The 23,567-nt window shown below is 41.3% G+C and overlaps 1 protein-coding gene across 1 annotated transcript in view; it reads left to right on the forward strand.

Annotated features, from left to right (window-relative positions):
- Positions 1-586: 586 nt before the first annotated feature.
- LOC126163015 (parathyroid hormone/parathyroid hormone-related peptide receptor-like) overlaps positions 587-23,567 on the forward strand; it is a gene marked incomplete at its 3' end in the record, with an annotated part of 221,091 nt that continues 198,110 nt past the window's right edge. The window contains exons 1-2 of the mRNA XM_049919886.1: positions 587-719; positions 13,814-13,898. Of these exons, the coding sequence (XP_049775843.1) occupies positions 13,872-13,898 (27 nt within the window). The remainder of the gene's footprint in view (positions 720-13,813; positions 13,899-23,567) is intronic.

Genomic DNA, 23,567 nt, shown 5'->3' on the forward strand with positions numbered 1-23,567 from the left:
CACTAATGTAGACTTTGTCCTATTAGACATGACTTTTCTATCACTCTGTATATCGTCGACATGTGTGGCGTGTATCTTATTAACTATTTGTGTTGTCTGTGTGACGAAGGAGTGGAGTATGTTGTTTGAGTGCTGATGAACATTCCTTACATCATCGAAACGTACAGGGCCAATGGAACTACGAGTTATTGTCACTTACTACGAAAACCGTCAATGTTTTACCTATTAACTTTCGTAAATAATAACTTATTTCCACGAAGCGTCGCAGGTTCGAATCCTGCCTCGGGCATGGATGTGTGTGATGTCCTTAAGTTAGTTAGGTTTAAGTAGTTCTAAGTTCTAGGGGACTGATGACCACAGATGTTAAGTCCCATAGTGCTCAGAGCCATTTTTTTCCACGAAGCACTCAGGGATATGAAAGACTATTCAGCCAGAAGTCGCTAGTAACGTGCCGTCATCGAGCCCTGTGTCCCTCAGCAGCTGTCGTGACGTCAGGGATCAGCTGGGATTATCTGCAGTCTAGCGTGGAGCAGCGACCAGAGCGGCGGCAGCAACTGACACCACAGTAAACAGCTGCGCGTTCCACAGTGATTACTGGCCAGCTCCGCGCTGCGCGTGACAATAAACCAGTGACGGCCAGTAAACACTGCAGTTGACATTTGGGTGTGGATGTGTTCCGTGCTGCAACAGTGCCAAGTATTTCCCACTTGTTAAGTGAGGTAGGTACCTTGTCACGTTGCTCAGATTTTCATGATCCGTAACCTGATGGGCTGGATTCAGGTAAGGTTTGCTGATATCCAGAAGAGTGAGTTCGTTGAAGTAACGCGACGTTACGATGAAAGTCACTGATGTAATGTCACTGGCACAATTTCGACGAACTCACTCGGGTAGAAACCCGTTACCTTCACAACAGCTCAACTCACCCAAAAAGGCAGCGAGGTCGTACGATGGGCTCCGTATTTCCAGTATGGCCTGCCAGTACTTTGAGATAATGATCTGATTTGCTCGTACGTTCTTCGACTCAAAGAATCCTATGACGACTTCTAATATTCGTACACGGAAAAAAGTCGTTTCTCTTTCTTGTATGTTCCTTCGTGGCCATCCAACACTTGGTATATGACACCGCAGTGGTTAATAGGAGTTGATGTCAACCTGAAACGTTTGTTGATCTAAATCCAAGTCCTCTGCTTACTTTTCTAAAACGACATATTTTGTTGTTAGTCAACATAATGTTCCAACACTAACTGCGTCCATTACATTGGGTAGAAGAAGGTAATGATGCAAAACACTCTGAAGGGGTTCTCGAATTCCTACAATTCTGCCAACTGAAGAACTTCGATACCGTGGCTGGCGGAAACCAAGCCCCACATTACAAACACATAGCGTAGGATTCGCAATTCATGTAGTAGACATTATTTATTAAGAGAATAAGAATATTTTTTTGCGAAGATGGTACAACTAACTGTATAACTGGGCTCTGTGCTAATCTACAATACTATCGATCACTTGACACTTAGCGTTTCATATGAAAATGCGATATAATTGTTTGTTTTCTTTGGCTTTTCAGGAACTCTACAAGATATCTACTAAGTCATTTCTACATAGAGTGTTTGCGATAAGCGTAATCTGTGCACTGTCTGGAGACATAAGAGAATTCAGTTTTTTGGAAAATGATTGCACAACTGATTGTATAACTAGATTTCAGTGAAAATTTGCACTACTGTCGATCACTTCAAACTTCGTGTTCCAGATGTACTTAAAACATTCTTTATTCTTTTTCTTCGGGTCTGTAGTAACTACAAGTAACTTCAAGTCGCCACAACGTTATTTCTACTGACATCTCGCCACAACGTAATCTCTGCGAAGCAATGTAAGAGTACGAGATACCATTTTAGTCGCCACAGGGCCTGTTGGCAATTCAAGTAATCTCTGTGAAAACGAAATATTTTTCTTTTGCAAGTACAATAATTTCATTTAAAAAAAAGTACCACAACTTTTAACTGTCTCCCTCATCAGAGTCTAGAGGACAAATGCTGGGTAAATACCTCCTTTCACATTCTTCAGCGTTTCACGTCCATGTTTGTCCTGCGCATCTTCTCGTGTCACTTCCTCGTCTTCAATTCTAAGCCCTTAGATTTCTTCAAATTTATCAACTTGCTTGGTCCATTCCACAGTATTCAAGCCCCGGCCACCTCCATTACGTATTGACCGCAGTCGTAATCACACCCCTGGTTCCAGTCTGTTCTGGATCATTTTATTTGTTTTTGTGTCCCTCTTAGTAAACCTCAACATGCAACGCTCCATTGATCACAATTTTTGGTATAGTTTCCACATTAAGAGCACATGTCTCACTGCTATAATGTTTCAAATGGCTCTGAGCACTATGCGACTTAACTTCTGAGGTCATCAGTCGCCTAGAACTTACAACTAATTAAACCGAACTAACCTAAGGACATCACACATATCCATGCCCGAGGCAGGATTCGAACCTGCGACCGTAGCGGTCGACCGGCTCCAGACTGTAGCGCCTAGAACCGCACGGCCACTCTGGCCGGCTCTCACTACTATAATCAAAAAGGATAATACACATCTTATCTACATGCACATGTAAATTATTATTCTGCAGTATTCTTCAGTCCACATTTAAGTGCTTGGCAGAGGGTTCCTTGAACCACAAACAGACTGCTTCTCTACTGTTGCACTCTCGAATATCATGATTGTCTTTTTTCCCTACGTGGGTGGAAATTAAAAAAAATGTTTGTATTCGGAGGAGAAAGTCGGTGATTGAAGTTCCGTGAAAATTTCTCACCGCAAAGAAAAACTCCTTTCGTTACGTGATTGCCAACCCAACTCGCTTATCATATCTGCTAATACTCAACAAGAGGACGGACAAGCGTAATGTAAAAGTCTCGTTAGCAGATCTATTGGACCTTCTAATGATAATGACAATACAATACAGTTATTACTTCGTCTGCCTCACAACATTTCCTACTTGAGAGTTACAATTTAAGTTGTTCTTAATTCTAATCCCTCGGTATTTAATTCAATCGAAAGCTTTTAAGTTTGTATGATTTATTGTGTACACGAAGCTAAACGGACGGTTTTTTAGTTCTCACTTGGTGAATCACACACTTTTTATTGTTGAGGATCAATAGCTACTTTTCGCACCCTAGAGATTTGTTTTGTAAATCATTTTGTAATTCTTATTGACCATTCGACGAATTTACTAGAAGATAAGCGACAACCTCATTTCGAAATAAAATAAGAGGGTCGCTCAGATAGGTTCCTAAATGGAGGGTTCCGTTTTAGACACATCGGTAGCATAATTTTGAGCACCGTAAGTAGTAGATTATACCAAAGGAACCTGCTTCTTTTTGCTCTTTTTGTGATGTCTTTTCCTGTCCACCCAGTCATTGTCTTCAGGTGCTCTAAATATTGAGACTTGTCGATTAATTTTATGGCCTAACTCATGATTTGAACTATATTGTTTTTGGTAGGCAGATTACTTATTATTTTGGTTTTGTTTTAACTATTTGAATATTATTCAATTAAGTTATTCTATTCTACGTGCTTACAACCTTGTAAATATCACAGTACCTGTTCTTGTCGCAGTCTTCAGTCAGAAGGCTAGTCTGATGCAGCTCTTCATGCTACTCCATCCTATGCAAACCTCTTCATCTTCGAATAACTACTGCAACTTGCATGATTCCGAATCAGCCTACTGCATTCATCTCTTGGTCTCCTCTAGAGTTTTAACCACGCCCGCCCCCCCCCCCCCCCCAAAAAAAAAATCACCTCACGCCCTTCCCTCCGATACTACATTGGTTATCGCTTAGTTACTTATGAAGAAACAGTCACGATCGCAATATATTACTTATTTAAAGTGAGCGGTTTCGGCACATACAGCAGGCCATCTTCAGATTGATTTCAGCATTTTCTGTAGCTGGTGCCGTGCTGGGCAGCTGTGTGTTGTCGAGACGATAACTGCTCACAACAAGCAGCTGCTCAGCACGTCAGCATCTCCAGCAGAAGGTGCAATCAATCTGAAGATGCCCTACTATATCTGCCAAAACCGGTCATTTTAAATACATGGTATTTTGCTATCGTGACTGTTTCTTCATAAGTAACTATCACAAGTAAGATCGCTGACACTCTCAGCCATGTTGGTTAAAATCCTTTCCCTTTGTGTCTCAGAATGTGTCTTATCAACCGATCCCTTCTTCTAGTCAGGCTGTGTCAGGAATTTCTTTTCTCGGCGGTTCACTTCAGTACCTTCTCATTAGTTACTTCATCGATGCACCTAGTTTTCAACTTTATTTTGTAGCACCACATTTCAAAATCTACTATTCTCTTCTTGTCTAAACTTTTTGTCGTCCACGTTCCACTTCGATACATGGCTACAATCCTTATAAATATTTTCAGAAGATACTTGCTTACACTTAAATCTATGCCCGATGTTTACAAATTTCTCTTCTTGAAAACGATTTTCTTACTATTGCCAGTCTGCATTTTATGCACTGTGTACTTGGGCCACCATCAGTTATTTTTCTGCAAAAATAACAAAACCCTTCTAGTTCATTAATTGCCTCGTTTCCTAATCTAATTCCTTCAGCATCATCTGATTTAATTCGACTATATTCCATTACTCGTGTCTTTCTTTTGTTGATGTTCATCTTATATCCACCTTTCAAGGTTCTGTCCATTCCGTTCAACAGTTCTTCCAAGTCCCTTGCTGTCTGCGACAGAATTACAATGTCATCGGCACACCTCAAAGCTTTTTATTTGTTTTAAACTTTAAAGTCTGATTCAAATGTTTCCTTTTCTACTTGCTCAAAGTGCAGTATTTATTATGCATTAATATCGCTGTTCAGCAGTTCAGTAAGGTTACTAGCATTATTTGTACTACATAATCACAAAATGTCTGTTACAAGAGTTTCGAAGGCGGCATCTTCCTTATGCTGAAATCCACGCAGATAAAAAGAGATCCACAACCGCAATTGGATTATCAGCCTTACGAATCGTTTTAAAATTAACTTATTATATTAACAAAAACAGATGTTTACAAATAACAAAAGGAAAGGTCACATGCATTCGAATTCAGTATTTCACAAGTATTTCCATTATTAGTATTAAGCTAATCTCTTTTAATATCAGGGTGTTAGTTTGGATGTTCCGTTCTGATGTAAGAGCAGATAAGGATTTAGATACTGAAATTATTAGCAACCAGTTGTAAGAAAGAAATTTAATTTCTTTACCTGTTTCGGGCACTCAGCGCCTTTCTTCAGAGGATTATACATATCGCGTTATTTGCGAAAGTCAGCACTGAGATATTCTGCAAAATGCCATGGTCCTGTAGTGGTGATTATACTGTAGTGGTGATTAATAAAGTACTGAATGATTTAATACATGCCCAGGTAGATAAGTGCCCAATTAATCACCTTTTTAAAAAAAAAATTTGATCATCCTTGAAAAAGCAAATGAAAGAATATACGTATGTACTGTATTGAAAATATAAACTTAAAGTAAATCTGCTGCAGTATTTTTAACTATTACATAAGTAGAGTACCTGATTACCTGATAGCGCCTTGCGTTATGTGCATCTTTGCAGATTTTTGGAAGTTTTTCTTGTGATCGGAGCAATATACTTGGAAGTCACTTTCTTTTGTCATCCAAAATGTTAAGGCTACCTCCATCATAACAGTAGACAACGAGAAAAGGTCAAAGATTCGAAATCAACATTTGTTTAAATAATTTTCTTCATGTGAGGTATCATAGCCATATATTTGTTAGAGGTCGTATTAAATTTTTCCATCTAGTCTGTTTTTCACAATGATTCATTTTATTATATCTATCACGATTGCTAAATTTTAGACTTGCAAGGCATTTTCAAGCACAGTATGTCTCTACGTGTTGTACAATTATCCTGATGACAAACGGTGTATACAGCCGATATGAAAGCGATAAAGCAATTCGAGAGGATTTTCGCAATAAAGCTTGTGCAAAATGCAAAGCACAGAAAACAGCACAATTGGCTACCATGATGGGCGATATGTAAAGCGGAATGTGTGAAAAATAAAAAGAATTGAGTTTGCACTGTGTGAGGTGATCATGTAGTAGGGAATCATAAAAGACTTTTTAATTACTGTTTACCAAACTGAAAAATATACTCAGGTGTTGTTACTGAACATTAATGCATCTGTTTAGTTGATTACATTTCATTTAGCAGTCGTTTTAACTGTCCCATTGAGAGAGTTATTTGATTGTACGCTCTTTCTATAGCAGGGGATATCTATTGGAAAATGTACAGCTCATATCAAAGTATGACAGAATAAATACATTGCACTGTATCATCAGGGTGCTATGATGCTGTAATACATAAACGACCAAGTACTGCGTATATTTCCTTGCGTTTCAAAGATCTGAGATAAACTGAGTAGTATCCTAGAACTAACAAAATTTTTATGTTTGAGTTAGAGCGGCACTATTGGAAAATAAATTCATTTGTAGTCACTTGTGTCTCTCTTTTCACTTTGACCCAGACGTCTCTCGATGTACTTAGCTCTAAAAATTCGTTAGTAGGCTCTGCATTTAACATAGTTTATCGCCTTTTCACCTTATCATTCTTTTTTGTAATTAAATGTAGCCACAAAACGGAATTGACTGAGATACAAATAGCCTAGTTGTTCCTAGTCAGTGAAAAATTATTGTTTTTGCCATTGTTGGTTCAACTGAACTACTAATACAGTATTGTCTGATTCGTCAGAAACGCATAAATTTTCGCCCTCAAACTGTATGTAATTTTGTATCTTTTTGAATGAAAAATTTTGTGTAGTTTCTGTTTCAGCTCAATTTTGATGGTTGCATATGATGGTAGCCACTGATGATAAGTGGTGCATTGTACAGGTATATTCTGTTAAGTTTTTGAAGTTTGCAAGGCGTCCAACTGATCTGTCCTACTGGTTTCAAATGAATGTTGAACAGTTTATCATTATTGATCTCCACTTTGATGAAATGGATAAGGCAATGTTGAATCAGGGGAAATATAGTCACTGTGTGTCAAATATTTTTATTTGGCATACCCGTTACGGAACTTTATGACTAATAACTACTGAAGCGTGATGAAACATTCTTTCCCGTATACATCGCAGCAAAGGGCCCAGCGCATTCTGTCACAATATGGGAAATACCAAATTAAATAATGTATTAGCAGTTGGCTGATTTTTATTTTGTTATCATACAGCCAGTAGCATGCATAATAAATACGTAATTTCTGCATACTCCATCTGTAGATAAGTCTGAAAAATCTCGAAATCTAGACTATGAAGACAAACTAATAATTATTGAATGACTGGTCCCCGTTACATGTATCTGTATTCACTATAAACACGGAGAGTAATTCTGTGGCTGATTTTAATGAAGATGGAAGGTGCGGCTGAAGAACGATAAAGATACCTTCCACACTGACGCAGTAAGAAATTAGGTTTTCGATAGTATTTACAATGTAACTAACAACAGAGGCGATACATTAAAATGTTTTCTACCTTCCGGTGACACGGTGACAGAACCATAATCCAGAATCTTGACACAAAAATAAGTAGGTGTTGTATTCATCAAATACATTTGGCGTCGAACATACTCGTAATAATGTGGCACGAACGGAATTGTCGTACCACCACCGAATGTAGTTGCTCTGTTATATTGGCGGTTTGCTTACAAACAGCAATTACACAGCCTTGTCGCAGGACCAAATACGGTTAAGCAACACAGATTAGTAACTATTTGCAATAATTTATTAATAGAAACCTTATAAAATGTATGCGTGAGTATCGAGACTGGACACAGAAAAAATTCAGTGATTACTTGAACTGATCTGCCTTCGAAGCCACATTCTGCAACTGTGCAGAAACCCGTAACTGTCTCCCGTTGCGACGCATATGTTTTAAATTTGGCTCAATTTTTAAATGACTTGTCCCAGTTATATGTATTTGTATTCACTATAAACATATAATTCTCTATATTACATTCCTTTGTAACGGTGCAAAAACGTGACGCCCCACAACATTCTCTAGGGCTCGTTAATATGGACTGTAATTCGAGTTTATGATGTCACATTGGTGGAAAATTTCACTACAATTATGCCCAACGCGACTGTGGACGAGTTAACGCAATGAGTAGATCGTCACAGCCGCTCTTGCCCACATTTCACCCTCTTCTTTTGATGTCTGTGCGATGGACATCAGAAATGCGACACCCAGCGTTGAAATCATGTGATTTTGTTATGGGTGGTCGAGGGAAACATTTGAAACACACTGACGCACAGAATCCGCACAAAGACGCCTCATTATGTGGCATTAAGTGCGTCAATGAAACCATCCCTATCCCTGGGGCGTTATTTCCACACATTTCGCTGTCGAAAACGGCAGATCTCTGAGTGATGATCCTGCGGATGTTACAACCCTTCTCTAAGGACATTATTGTCCGGCATCCCCGTTGTACGTGATCGCACTCCCTTGGAATGCAGAGCGACAGCAATTTTTGCTGTCGTGTACGGATTTTTCAGAACCATTCGGCTAAACCCGAACGTGATACGAAGCAGCAAAGGGTACTTATGATTTTTCGGCCCTCCTGTTCTACATCTGCATCTACATGGTTACTCTACAATTCACACTTAAGTGCCTGGCTGATGGTTCATCGAACCATTTTCATACTACTCTACTGGGGAAAAAGGAACACCTAAATCTTTCCGTTCGAGCTCCGATTTCTATTATTTTATTACGATGATCATTTCTCCCTACGTAGGTAGTTGTCAACAAAATATTTTCGCATTCGGAAGAGAAAGTTGGTGATTGAAATTTCGTAAACAGATCTCGCCGCGAAGAAAACTGCCTTTGTTTCAGTGACTGCCACCCCAACTCGCGCATCATATCAGTGACACTCTCATTCCTATTGCGCGATAAAACGAAACGAGCTGCCCTTCTTTGCACTTTTTCGATGTCCTCCGTCAATCCTACATGGTAAGGATCCCACACCGCACAGCAATATTCCGCAGAGGATGGAGAACTGTGATATAGGCTGTCTCCTTAGTAGGTTTGTCGCATCTTCTAAGTGTTCAGCTAACAAAGCGCAGTCTTAGTTTCAACTTCCCCATAATATTATCTACGTGATATTTCCAATTTAGGTTGCTCGTTATTGTAATTCCTACGTATTTAGTCGAATTGGCAGCCCTTAGATTTCTGCGATTTATCGTATACCCAAAATTTATCGGATTTCTTTCAGTACCCATGTGGATGACCTCGCACTTTTCTTTGTTTAGTGCCAATTGCCACTTTTTGCACCATACAGAAATTCTCTCTAGACCATTTTGTTGTTGGAATTGATCATCTGATGATTTTACTAGACGGTAAATTACAGCGTCATCTGCAAACAATCTAAGGGGGCTGCTCAGATTATCACCTAGTTAATTTATGTAAATCAGGAACAGCAGAGGACCTATGACACTACCTTGCGGAACGCCATTTATCACTTCTGTTCTACTCGATGATTTACCGTCTATCACTACGAACTGTGACCTCTTTGAACGGAAATCACAAATCCAGTCACACAACTGAGACGATACTCCATATGTACGAGATTTGATTAACAGTCGATTGTGACGAACAGTATCAAAAGACTTCTGGAAATTTAGCAATATGTAATCGATCAGAGATCCCTTGTCGACACAACTCATTGCTTCATGGGAACCAAGAGCTAGCTCTGTTGCACAAGAACGATATTTTCTGAATCCGTGTTGGTTACGTATCAATAAGTCATTTTCGTCAAGGTGAGTCATAATGTTCAAGTACAGTATATGCTGTAAAATCCTATTGCAAATTGAGGTCAGTGAAATGGGTCTGTAATTTACTGGGTTACTCCTATTCCTTCCTTGAATATTGGCGTGACCTGTGCTACTTTCCAGTCCTTAGGAACAGACCTTTCGTCTAGTGAGCGGTTGTATAAGATTGCTAAGAAAGGCGCTATTGTCTCTGCATACTCTGAAAGGAACCTGACTGGTATACTATCTGGACCGGAAGACTTGCCCATCTTGACTGAGTTTTTTCGCAACACCTAAGATATCTAATTTAATGTCACTCATGCTAACAGCTGACCTGTTTTAGAATTCTGGAATATTTACTTCGTCTTCTTTCATGAAGGAATTACGGAAAACTGTATTTATTAACTCCGCTTTAGTGGCACCATCATCGGTAACATTTCCATCGCTATCGCGCAGTGACGGTATTGACTGTTTTTTTGCCACTGGTGTACTTTACATACGATCAGAATCTCTATGGCGTCTCTACCATATTTTGAGACAATGTTTCTTAGGGAACCTATTAAAAGCATCTCGCATTGACGTCTGCACTAAATTTCGAGTTTCCGTGAAACTTAGCCAGTCTCGGGAATTTTGCTCCCTCCTGTGGCGTTATCACCCGGGAGTGCAACATTAACACGTGCGTGAATGAAACGGCGAGGAGTCCCTCGAAGGAATCCCCCCCTCCTACCACCCCACCCCCCCTCCAGTTCGGCAACGTCCGCGGTGTCAACGACGCAACTTCTGTGAGCATGTTCCAGATGTACATGTCAGAAACTCTTGACAGTACTTCAGCATAGTGATTGCTCTAGTAACAAGAAATAGGCTAACTGCACCCAGTATGTGTCGAAGGGTTTGGGTAATTGTCGTTTTCGACCTCTAAATGCGTGGGATTAATCGCCCAGGGAAAGCGGTGATTTCACTGACGCACTTAATACCATCCCCTGAGGGTATTTTGCGTCGGTTATTGGTGGCGGAGTGTCTGGAACGTTTTTCTCGCCCACGCATGACAAAAAAGCCAGGTTTCTGATGTTCATTGCGGAGACGTCAAAATAAGGGGTTGAAATGTGAGTAACAGGGTCTGTGACGACCTTATCTCCGTGTGACACGTCCACGGTGGCGTTGGGCAAAATTGTGGTGAAATTTGGTGCCTATGTGGCATCATTAACCCTTCTCACGTCTCACATGAACTTTCGAGCTGTGGCGTTCTTTCCGCGTGTATTGAATCTTTGTGTTTGAAACGTCACAGAACCCGAGAGTGACGTCACTGAGCACTATACTTTGGCAAAATAACAGAGGAAGGATGTAGGCACTTTTGAGCTAAATTTCAGCGTTATGTTTAGCAACGGGTAGCAGTTACGGTTCTTCGAAGAAATGATCCTTTAATTCTGTTGCGTAGTGTATTTCAGCGACGTATGGCCGAAGCACAACATAGGGATTATCTTGTTGCAGTCCGCCCCCGGTAACTGAGTGGTTCGATTCTCGGCTGGGTCGGAGATTTTCTCCGCTCAGGGACTGGGTGTTGTGTTGCCCTAACCATCATCATTTCATCCCCATCGACGCGTAAGTCGTCGAAGTGGCTTCAAATCGAAAGACTTGCAAGGGAGGCCCTCGTCACACGCCATTATTCATCTTGTTGCACCCTCTGTAGGGTATAGCCTTAACTCAGTAGCACCTGAGTACCAGGCAGCACGGTGCTCTTCTGTGTATGACTGTGATTCGTGGCTTCTGAAGGACATAGGAACAAATAACTTCTACACATGCCTTCTGAGTATAAGCTTGAATAACTTGAAAAGTAGTTGATCGAAATAAATATTTCGTAAGTAGCTGGTCATACCTATCTAGACAAATTTGGTTAACACACAGTCACGTATTCTACAATAAACATGATGGATAAAGTTAATCCGCAGCACATATTGCCGATTTATGATCCTATTGCTAGACGTAACCCTTACGATATTCAAACCACTTATAACACCTAGTAGGTTGTTGAGTGTTTAATCACTTTAGATTCACTCCTGGTCTGCGGCAGCATTAGCATGCAGGATTCAGATGCCGTGGCCTGTGGGATCGGTCAACATTCCTCAGTACGTGGGGCTTGTCACGGCGTCCTGACAAGCGGCGGTGGCGGAGCGGGCGGCAGCGGAATGCGTCCCGGAGAGCCGGGCCTTATTGGCTGCTGCAGCCGCTCCTCCAGTGGCACTGACAGCACGCCGTAGTGTCCCTTATGGCTACAGATGTTCCCATACTACCAAAGTATCGATACATACGTGAGTGGTACTCAAGTCGTCTTGCGATACTACTCATTTGTGTACTCCAACAGTATCGGTACCTACTCATATCGATACTTTTTAATTTTTTACGCAAACGAAGTACTCCTTAGTGGATATGAATATTGAAAAGGAATAACGCTTCCTAATATTCTGCAAAATTGTTTTTATATGGTTGCGAACCTGCTTTCGGCCATCTTCAGTTGTCACCCGAAGATGACTCGAGAAGCCGAAAACCGGTTCGTGACCAAATGAGCCTAATTTTGCAGAATGTTAGGAAGTGATTTCCTTTTTAATATCGTTGTCATGTTATGCTACACACCGGCGGAAAATTAAGGTAATATTATAAACTGAAGATATGTGAAACACAACAATATTAGAAATTGAGTCCACCTTGATGCAAAACACCTTGTTATGCGTTTATTTGTTTATCTTCCCAAACTATTTTCGGCGACAAATATCACCATCATCAATGGGTCTTTTTAATCTAAAATATGCAGAAAAGAGCATGGTTATACAAACACAGTGGCACATTATTACATCTTTACTATTCATTATTTTGAGACATAATTTTCTGTGGATACACATTCATACTACCTTATTTATTATATGTTACAGCATGGTTTTGAGAATTATTGACGCTGTTTGCGACATCTTTTCTGTGCGCTTTATTTGTCTTTTTTGTCTGTTTCCAATTTTTACTCAGCGAACATCGTGTCATCTGTAACTGTGTGAGCGGCTGTTAGTAAACAAAATACTAAAATGTGAAGTTCGTATGTCCACATTTTTAAATTAAAAAAAAAAAAAAACACTGATGATGGTGATATTCGTCGACGAAACTACTTTGGGAAAATAAATAAATAAACGAATAACAAGGTGAAACTTCCTGGCAGATTAAAACTGTGTGTCCGACCGAGACTCGAACTCGGGACGTTTGCCTTTCGCGGGCAATTGCTCTACCAACTGAGCTACCGAAGCACGACTCACGGCCGGTACTCACAGCTTTACTTCTGCCAGTACCCCGTCTCCTACCTTCCAAACTTTACAGAAGCTCTCCTGCGAACCTTGCAGAACTAGCACTCCTGAAAGAAAGGAGCTCCTTTCTTTCAGGAGTGCTAGTTCTGCAAGAAAGACTTGTACTAGGCGGTCAAACAACCCCAGACGGAGACTCCCAGCCAGTGATGCCATACAATCATTTAATTTTCAATTTACAAGAAGCAGAGATAATTTGATGACTTTCATGATGTCGAAAGGGAAATTGTTAACGACGTTCTTCAAATATTTAAAAAGTCTGTCACCGAATAAGTACGAGATATAAGTTACAATTCATTAGACTTTTTGTGTGATATTAAACGCCGAGAGATGAAAGACAATTTAATTTGATAAACCACTTAAATTTTTTTTAAGAAAAGGAGTTAAGCAGTTATTAACTTAATGTGCGGCATAGAACTACGTTGTGTTAATTTCCACCTGGTGACTGACGAAGATACCCTACTTTAAACCAGGAAGAGTAGTCTCCGCTTTTACAAAGGTCAATTTGTATGGAAACGATTATATAGTGCTGCAGCTAAATGTTTAATATTAAAGTATGCTGTAGAATTCTATTTGGTGAAGATTATTGAAATATGTATCCGAGCATTATTGGTTGGAATGCTCGAAGAACTATCCTGAATTTATATTTTTAATTTGCTTGCAGATGCAGCAGCCAGATGGCATGAGTTTCGTGCATCTTCGAACACTCAGCTTCGAATCACATGGGCTCTGAATTAAGCCAAATTTCGGTAAGTAGCGCAATGACTGGAAGCTAGTAATTTGCGATAGCTTCTTACCGCGACTATAGAGCATCTTCATTCATCGCTAATGAGAATAATCATAAGTCGGCAGAGGTGGGTGGAGCTATAAAGACATATCAGGAACCGTGACACGAAATGCCACTCTTCCACAACCCAATGAGGTATAATCTTGACGTATTAGTTTCTTTTTGACAAATATATTTGGCGAGTACACACTGTTTAAAAGTACGAAAACGTACTGTCCATACCAAGACCACAGAAACTCTCACCTATTTTATCCAACATTTCTCGATGAAAATAATTGGAATCGTAGTGTACTTCTGAACAAGTTCCTGTACGGTGACAACGTGCCATTACATTTCTCTGCTGCACCTATGGCTGCGGAGCAAGCACAGGAAATTTTTGAAAATTAATAGACAGACCACAGTCCTGGTGGATTTCTGCAATAGTTGATTTGTTGTGTTGCCCCAGCCGTTCCGACACGTCATTGTTAATCGGCTTCCTGGTTTCGCCAGCATAGACTTCACCGCATTCTCATACTCCTGCAGAATGGAGAAGCTGGGCGGCGCCTTTAGTGCTCTTCTAGACGAGTACGCTAAGTTCCGACACCTTGTTTCAACCTCTCCCTTGTCTCATCATCACCAACACGAACATGACACTACATGACACGCACACCCGACACAGTCATTTACACTTGCGAGGTACATTTACGCACACAGTTCACGTACTTCTCGAAGGAAAGCTGCCTGGGAGAGCGAAGGATAGGGAAAAAATATTTCCAATTTGGTGGCTGAACCTGCCCTTAGTTGTCTCCCAGCCATTCATGCCATTCGACTTTACTTTGCTTTACCCTGACTACATGGTCAGTAACGCGTCTCATAGAGGGGAGTGTGCCACAGGAAGAGGTTCTTCTGTTTGTATGTTTTATCTTCACATTTTAAACGAAATGCGGCGCTCGTCCAGCTCATGCTGAAGGCTGTGAGTGCGCTTGCAGCGGGTCGGGGTTTAATTTCTCGTTTCTTTGCGTCGTTGTCACTGTGCAGACTGCTTTTTAAAATTCACCTACCTCAGAACGGCGTCTGTTCAATGACCCTTCACTTGGCAGCATAGATACCTACAAGATGAAGTGAAAGCAGCGTTGATAAAAAAAAACACCACCTAATATCTACAATAACTGAGGCCGCGCAACTCTAGTTATGAAACAAAGCTCTGTAGTAATACTGTCATCCAATTTTATCGGGCAGTAAGAAAATGGACTGGCTTCTGGAAAATAATGTCCGAAATTTCCACACAATAATGTTTATTTTGTTATTGATAACCAAATAAAAGATAATATTCAGTCCACATTTAAAATATTGGCTACTTCCTTCCAGTTCACGATTCATACACACGTTTCACACTCACAGCGGCCAGAAATCTGTCCAAACCCGACCCGAATTAAACAACGTTTCCACAGTCATTAATTCCACCACTAATATGCGTTATTACATTCGGTCCATCTTGTGGATTTATAAAAAAGAAACTGCTCGCCAAATATGCTCAGTAGTTGAATACTGAAACATGCCACACGGATTCTATGGAGGCCAATGTTTCACACGCGTATATCTGTCCAACAGATTTAGTCATAATCTCCGAAATTTCGCCAAGCAGTCCTCAACAACAACTGCTATCGACTTAGCTCATCAATAAATCAAAAACTAAGTAATTCTTCATCTTACATATTACTTTTACTGGCACTAGTAACACGACCATCCGCATTCAAAGCTAGCAAGCCACTTCCTTCTTCCAGCCTCACTTCCAGTATAATTACCACGTAACGAGCAGGAACCGTCTCAATTCTGATTGGCTCACCATACTGACTGCCGATCAAAATACTCGCCCGTGATCATACTCGCGCCAAAACTGGTCTGCACCAATGCTTATACGCAGACGCGTTTGCGTCAGTCTGACATGCATGTATTAAAGTAATGTTTACTAAACGAAAACGAAAAGACAATAATTCTGGAAATATTCTTTAGATACAGATTTTACTCCAGCTAACTTTCTGGCTGCTCTGTTACAATAGCACTCACACCTAGACATACATGAGCAAAGTCGGTAAATCCCATAGGATCGTTTTCCCACGACAGGCTCGAGTAACTCTTGCAGGTTACTTAAGATGGTATACAATACACTATTGAAATTTGATGAATGTCCCACATACAAACTCTCATTTACTCACAGGCTCACATAACACATAATAAAATAAATAATGATTTTATTAGTTCTTTCTGAAGTAATTCTAGATTTCATACTACGAAACGTGTAAGGTATTTGAAATTTTTAAATTAAATAATTCTTAACCCTGATACTTCAGATGAATACTACAAATGGCAACCAAAAACAAGTCATAAATGTTCCCAGGTGAATTTCCTTTCTTAAGTGTAGTTTTTCTAACTTTAGAGTTAATTTTTCTATCTCGGAAAATATGCCTGCTAGAAAGCTAATATTTTCACACCACCTTACTATTAATAAAAAAAGTGCAGTATACAAATTTTGAAAGCCATGAAACGAAACCTACTATCCATTATTTAGATTCTTATAGGTGGTGAATGTACGTGTTCAATAAGAGACATTGAATAACTTTCCTGTGGCAGGCAGTGACAGATGCACGTGTGTCTCCCGGGTAGGCCGCTAGATGTCAGCCCCCAAAGTTACTTATAGTAAGCTATCCTAAAACAAAGGCAAACGGCCTTGTCGCAGTGGTTACAGCGGTTCCCGTGAGATCACCGAAGTTAAGCGCTGTTGGCGATGGCCAGCACTTGGATGGGTGACCATCGAGCCGCCATGCGCTGTTGCAATTTTCCGGGTGCACTCAGTCTCTTGATGCCAATTGAGGAACTACTTGACGGAATAGTAGCGGCTTCGGTCAAGAATACCATCATAATGACCGGGAGAGCGGTGTGCTGACCCCACGCCCCTCCTATTCGTATCCTCCACTGAGGATGACACGGCGGTTGGGTGGTCCCGGTAGGCCACTCGTGGCCTGAAGACAGAGTGCTTTTATCCTAAAACAAACGTTCGCTCGGAACAACGTGCGACACTACACGCTAATCCTCTGAGCTACGGCCATCAACGTCATGCCGAAAAATTTAATTTTGCGGTACGTTTGCCTTGCCTCCCGCTCAGCGAGCCACGACATAGCGATGGGAAAAACCGACCGGTTAAAACCGATACTGGTATTTTAGTTCGGAATAACCGATATTTTTTGGTATTTGTTTGGTTTTGCTTATAAAAGGTGACTTTTTTATTTTTTACTAATAACCGAGTAATGAAACCGAAATACTAATTAGCCGCAGCAGCAGCGCTAAAATTTTCTCTTATGAAATAAGAGCTTGTTCCACAAAATTAGGGTGAACTGCCGGATGTTTGTAACTTCCGCCACAATATTTTGGCGCAGAGTCTTCTGGCCATCTTCCGGTGATACTGGCGAAAACGCACTGAGCTCTGGTATTTAAGGCCCCGCCGGAACATGCATGGTGGATTCACTTGGTGTTGCGCGTGCACTACTTGAGCGCGTTCGATTCTGCTGCGCCGCGCGCCCTTTGTGGTGAAAACTCACCGCATCGATTTCAATTCGATGGTCTTCCCGCGGTTCCATCACAGAACTACGCCGGCTACGGAGGACACGAAGTTTTCCAACGATTATATTCCATGTTGAATTCAACTGAAAACCGCCGTCTCGATTAATATCAGAGTCACTGGCAGACAGACACATTTCCACGGATTCATTACTAACAGAACTCCAAAAGTTAGTTGTATGGACCACAATTTTTGTCGCACTGTAATTCATTACATGTTGTTGTTGTTGTGGTCTTCAGTCCTGAGACTGGTTTGATGCACCTCTCCATGCTACTCTATCCTGTGCAAGCTTCTTCATCTCCCAGTACCTACTGCAACCTACATCCTTCTGAATCTGCTTAGTGTATTCATCTCTTGGTCTCCCCCTACGATTTTTACCCTCCACGCTGCCCTCCAATACTAAATTGGTGATCCCTTGATGCCTCAGAACATGTCCTACCAACCGATCCCTTTTTCTGGTCAAGTTGTGCCACAAACTTCTCTTCTCCCCAATCCTATTCAATACTTCCTCATTAGTTATGTGATCTACCCATCTAATCTTCAGCATTTTTCTGTAGCACCACATTTCAAAAGCTTCTATTCTCTTCTTGTCCAAACTATTTACCGTCCATGTTTCACTTCCATACATGGCTACACTCCATACAAATACTTTCAGTAATGACTCCCTGACACTTAAATCTATACTCGATGTTAACAAATTTATCTTCTTCAGAAACGCTTTCCTTGCCATTGCCAGTCTACATTACATGAGTAGTGGAAATACAGTGTTCGGCGATGGCAGACTTACAAAGCTGAAGGAGACGAGTCTGCCGCCGATGTTCTACAATGCGATCCTGCACAGTAAGCGTTGTTTGCCCTTTATAAGATGCATTCGCACGGAATCCTAGCCAGCCGGAGTGGCCGAGCGGTTCAAGGCGCTACAGTCTGGAACCGCACGACCACTACGGTCGCAGGTTCGAATCCTGCCTCGGGCATGAATGTGTGTGATGTCCTTAGGTTAGTTAGGTTTAAGTAGTTCTAAGTTCTAGAGGACTTATGGCCACAGCAGTTGAGTCCCATAGTGCTCAGAGCCATTTTTGAATGGAATCCTATTAACACCTGACTTGCGCAACTCTAGGTCGTCTTTGACAGATCCCAACAGTGACGAAATTTTTGCAGAAGGGCGTAAGATTGCTTTCGCTTTATATTTTCTTAGAATTATGCCTATTTGCGCTGAGATATTACCAATATATGGTAAATAGGCAGTCGTTTTAAAGGCCTCCTCGTCTTCTTTGCTCTGTCGCTTACAGGTCTGCAGCCCTCTCTCCGCTTGCTGTGACGAATACCTATTCTTCAGAAACACAGTCTGCAGGTGCTCCAGTTCCGATTGCAAACTATCCTTATCAGAGAGGGCGTGGGCTCTGTGAATCAAGGTCTTCAAAACACCCATCGTTTTTGCCGGATAGTGGTAACTAGCGGCTTGCAAGTAAAGGTTTGTGTGAATGGGCTTTCTATATACTGAATGACCAAGTGTGCCATCGCTCTTTCGTGGCACCAAGACGTCTATAAACGGCAGGCAGCCCTCGTTCTGCAACTTCATAGAAAATTTTGTGTTTCCCTGTATGGAGTTCAATGTTGTAAGAACTCTCGCAGACGATCCAAACCATGAAGCCAAACTATAAAAGTGTCGTCAAAATATCGCCAAAATACTGAGGGTTGAAAGTGGCCGAAGCGAGTGCTCGCTCCACAAAATCTTCCATAAAACGATTGGCCGCCAAGGGAGATAAAGAGCTAGCAATGGCGACACTGTCTGATTTCTCATAAAAGTCGTTGTCAAGTAAGGCATATGTAGAGGAGAGTGTGTGCTCAAACAGCGCTGTAATGTCAGCTCCAAACCTATTGTCAATGAGATATAGTGAGTCCACAAGAGGTACATTTGTAACAAGTGAAACCAGATCAAAACTGATCAACAAGTCATAACTTTGCACCTGTAATAACTTAAGTCTGCTGATGAAATCACTAGAATTCCTTATGTGATGTGGACACTTTTCTACCATTGGTTTGAGCAAAGACGCCAAGTACTTCGCTAAGTCGTAGATGGCTGCTACAATATTACTCACAACTACACGTAACTGAACGTTATCCGTGTGTATCTTCGGCAATCCATAAAGCCTGGGCTATTTGGTTTCAATTTCTTAATTACCTGCTTTGGTAAGGAACTGTGAGAAGTTCTGCTGTTTTCCGCATTACTTGATTAGTAGGAGCCTTACCGATTTTGCGATATTTTGAGTCGCTTGATAAAACATTGATCTTATTAATAGAGTCCTCCAGCAGCATTAAAACAGTAGCATTACCTTTGTCCGATTTAAGCACCACTGTATCCGGGTCTTCTCGCAAGTTCCGGAGGGCTGCCCTCTGATCCGTGGCGGGACCGGCCCCAGTAGTATCTCTGACATGAGTACCATCGATTTCCTAGTGCAGAGATTTGTCTTTGGGCTTGCGCCGGCTCGAGATGCAAGGGAATGCCGACCGCGATTAGAGAGAGAGGACAACGCTTTGAGAGCGGAACGCGGCGGTGCGCGAGTCGGCGATTGGCTGGCGGACAGAAGCGAAGACGGCTTGCCTGAGGCCGGGCGGCGGTTGTCACGTGGTTGCACTAGAGTCGGCGGGAGTTGGCCGGCGCTGTTCATTCTCCGGCAACCTCGTGAGCTGTCGATGTGCCTGCTTCCTTGGAGGGACCCGCTATTACGGTCTTGCGAAGTGATGGTCTGACATCTTTGCAAAATCGCCCCAGCATCTAGACACCCAGTTAAGTATGCTGACTACTAAGAGCGCTTAGTTAACTGCGATTGTGGTCGCTCTTGGTACAGTAAGACGTTGCAAGACGTGTGATGTTTTGTTTTTTCGATTTCATTTGAGGCCTCTTACTAAACGTGTGCTCTGCTTCCGTATAATATTGATGTATTTGCAGATGTGTGTCATCAAGTTCTAGTTAGTGTCGGTTCTCGTGAGCCAGTTCAGTTCTCACTGTTAGTGTTTGTTTATCAAGTACTGCTTCACTTAAAGGAAGCACTTCCGAGTGAAATTAGTTGTTGTTTAGCCTTGATTTTATAGAGTTATTTTACTGTTAAATCTTAAATATTAAACTTAACAAAAGTTTTTCTGCCTCCTGTTGTAGGGTGTGGGTTGTTTCAGTGAGCTGAGGCAATGGGCAACCGAAGCACACGGCTTCCCTTTAGATTACAAGCTTGCTTCACGAGCGGTGGACTTCGCCTGAGCTCGTGAGTTCCTCTTCGTTAGCATTTGATTGGTTCAAAATTTGGTGGTTTACTCGACGAGGGGTTGCAAACGGAGCCACGCCTTGGTTCAAATGATTCAAATGCCTCTGAGCACTATGGGACTCAATATCTGAGGTCATCAGTCCCCTAGAACTTACAACTACTTAAACCTAAGCGACCTAAGGACATCACACACATCCATGCCCGAGGCAGGATTCGAACCTGCGACCGTAGCGATCGCGTGGTTCCAGACTGTAGCGCCTGGGACCGCTCGGCCACACCGTCCGGCCGTCTTGGTTCGAAGTTAAATATTACTTCCCTCAGTCGGTTCCACCGTTCGTGGTTAAGCTTCGGCCTTACAACCTTGGGCCTTGCTTCTGTTGTTACACATTTACGATTATACGAAGTTATAACTTTCTATGCCCCAAAGGTCCATCTTACAAGTCAATGTACGTTTGAATAATTTCGTGGTTCTCTCTGCAACATTGCCCAAGTTATGTTTAATAAATATGTTTTAAGTATTCGTGTTTAAGTTGAGGCTGTGTTTCAACTGTTATTTTACATGTAATGTTAAATTTTGGGATTGAAACGGTCTTAAAAAATGTGTCTTAACTAGAGGTTTTTTTTGTTAAAGTTATGGTTAAATTCAGCCTTAGCGGCTTTTGTCAGTTTTGGTGGGAGATTGTGGGCTAATGATTTATTAACTTGCTTATGATTTTATGCAATGAGAGTTTTTTAAATATTATGCGTGAGTGGCGGTTCTCAATGTTTATGGGAGATGTTTTATTAACCTGCTTACGATTTTACGTAATGAGAGTTTCTTAAATATTTTACCTGAGTGGCGGTTCTCGATGTTGGCTTATGATTCATTAACTTGCTTATGATTTCATGTAATGGATGTCTCTTAAAAAATCTTGCCCGAGTGGCGCCTGTCAAATTTTATGTGGGATTGGTTTGGGCAGTTAATAAACCCATTGGAATTGAAATGTTCATTTTATTGGGTCAGCCATTCCACCCCCTTTAAAGGTTAAACAAAACAAGTGTTAAGTAAAATCGTTCCACTCTCCATAGGCGAGATGTTGCTCTTCGGCAGTGTAGCTCTTGTCAACACACAAGACTCATGGCGCACTTCCTCAGCTTCATCTTTAGCAAGACGGCGCACAGCTTCTTCAGTGCAACTGACGAAGTCAAGCAGTGGCGGTGGAACACGTGTATGAGCAAAATTGAGACCTCTTGCTAACACAGACGTAGGCGTGTCATCTATAGGTTACCCCGTCAAGTTAGTAACGGATCGTGCTCCAGTTTGCTCTGGCCCAAGTCACACCATCCACCCAGTCCCAAGACAACGTAGACAGTCATCCTGCCAATTCTAAATGAAGATATTGGTAATACATGTCCTTCGATACTGAGTCCAGTACACGCCCACTGAAACGAATCCTTTCTCTCACTAATGCCATACTTGATGTTATTTGCAGCGGCGCTATCAATCAAATGCACTATTTTTGCAAACTTTGGTATAATACCCTTGTCTCTGCAACTTAATAAAAATATCAGAACTCAGTAGCCTCGCTCTTTTTTCACGTAACTTCTCGAAACTTCGAATACACTGCATCAGTTCCTTTCCGTAGAGATCCTTGATGTGAGATTTTAAACTTTCCCGGCGTACATATTGTTCCACAAAATTTCGGGCGAACTGCCGAATGTTTGTAACTTCCTGCCACAATCTTTCGGCGCAGAGACTTCTGGCCAACTTCAGGCGATACCCGAAGATGTTCAGAAGACTCTGCGCCGAAATATTGTGGCAGGAAGTTACAAACATTCGGCAGTTCGCCCGAAATTTTGTGGGACAATATGTACGCCGGGTAAGTTTTAAATTTCACAAATAAGAGCTTTTTTAGGAATTGAATAATTTTCATTCGTAGAATGTGCATTGTTTTGAAATATTGTGTTATTAAAAAGAATTGGAAAACCAATCAGTGAGGTATTAATAACAATGTCGACAGAAACGAGCAACAGGCGCATTCGATAAGAACTGGTACAGCATTGCTGAGACAACAGTGTCCTTCTCGGCGAGTGTGTCTGTTGCCGAGTGTCATGCCGTAATTTACGCGCCTATGTACTGTGTCAAGACTTGCCCCCTCCTGGTCTATACAGTAGTTTCTCGCTGTAGTCGGCTGACATCCGTTGTATTGCAGAAGAGCGCCAAGCGTAGTCTGCAACTGTTTTTATGAAGTGACGTAGCAGTGAAGCGCAGTGTTTCATTTGCTTTAAAAGATTAGTGATTTGTCTACCATTTCTGTGAAATAATAAAAGAAGAAGGATATTATGGTAAGCGTCATTGATAATTAACAATAAAATTTAAAACTAGCTTATCTACTGACTGTGTCTACATAATACGCCTTTATCTGGAGCCGTTGCAGACGGACAGATTAACACGAAAAACAGAGTTCTTCAGCCTCGGCTTTCACTCTTTAGCGCTGACTGTTTGTAATGTCAAAATAGTGGTGTGATACCCGATTAAAATACAATTTCTGAGCAGAGTTTCAAAAAATTAGAATCAATTGGAGAATATTGGAAATTTTTTTAACTATTCAGACACTTAGCACTTTTAGAGAAAAGAGCGAAATGTGGGTGGAGTGCGTTTCGATCTATTTGCCTGTTTAATTTTATATTTTACATCTATGTATCTTGAAAGAGAGTGAGCCAAATAGTTCGATTTTTATTTTATTACAGGGACTAATAGTAATGAAAAACAGAAAATTCGTCACTTAAGAAACCG

The sequence above is a fragment of the Schistocerca cancellata genome, chromosome 1 (assembly GCF_023864275.1).
Source record: "Schistocerca cancellata isolate TAMUIC-IGC-003103 chromosome 1, iqSchCanc2.1, whole genome shotgun sequence".
NCBI lineage: Eukaryota > Metazoa > Arthropoda > Insecta > Orthoptera > Acrididae > Schistocerca > Schistocerca cancellata.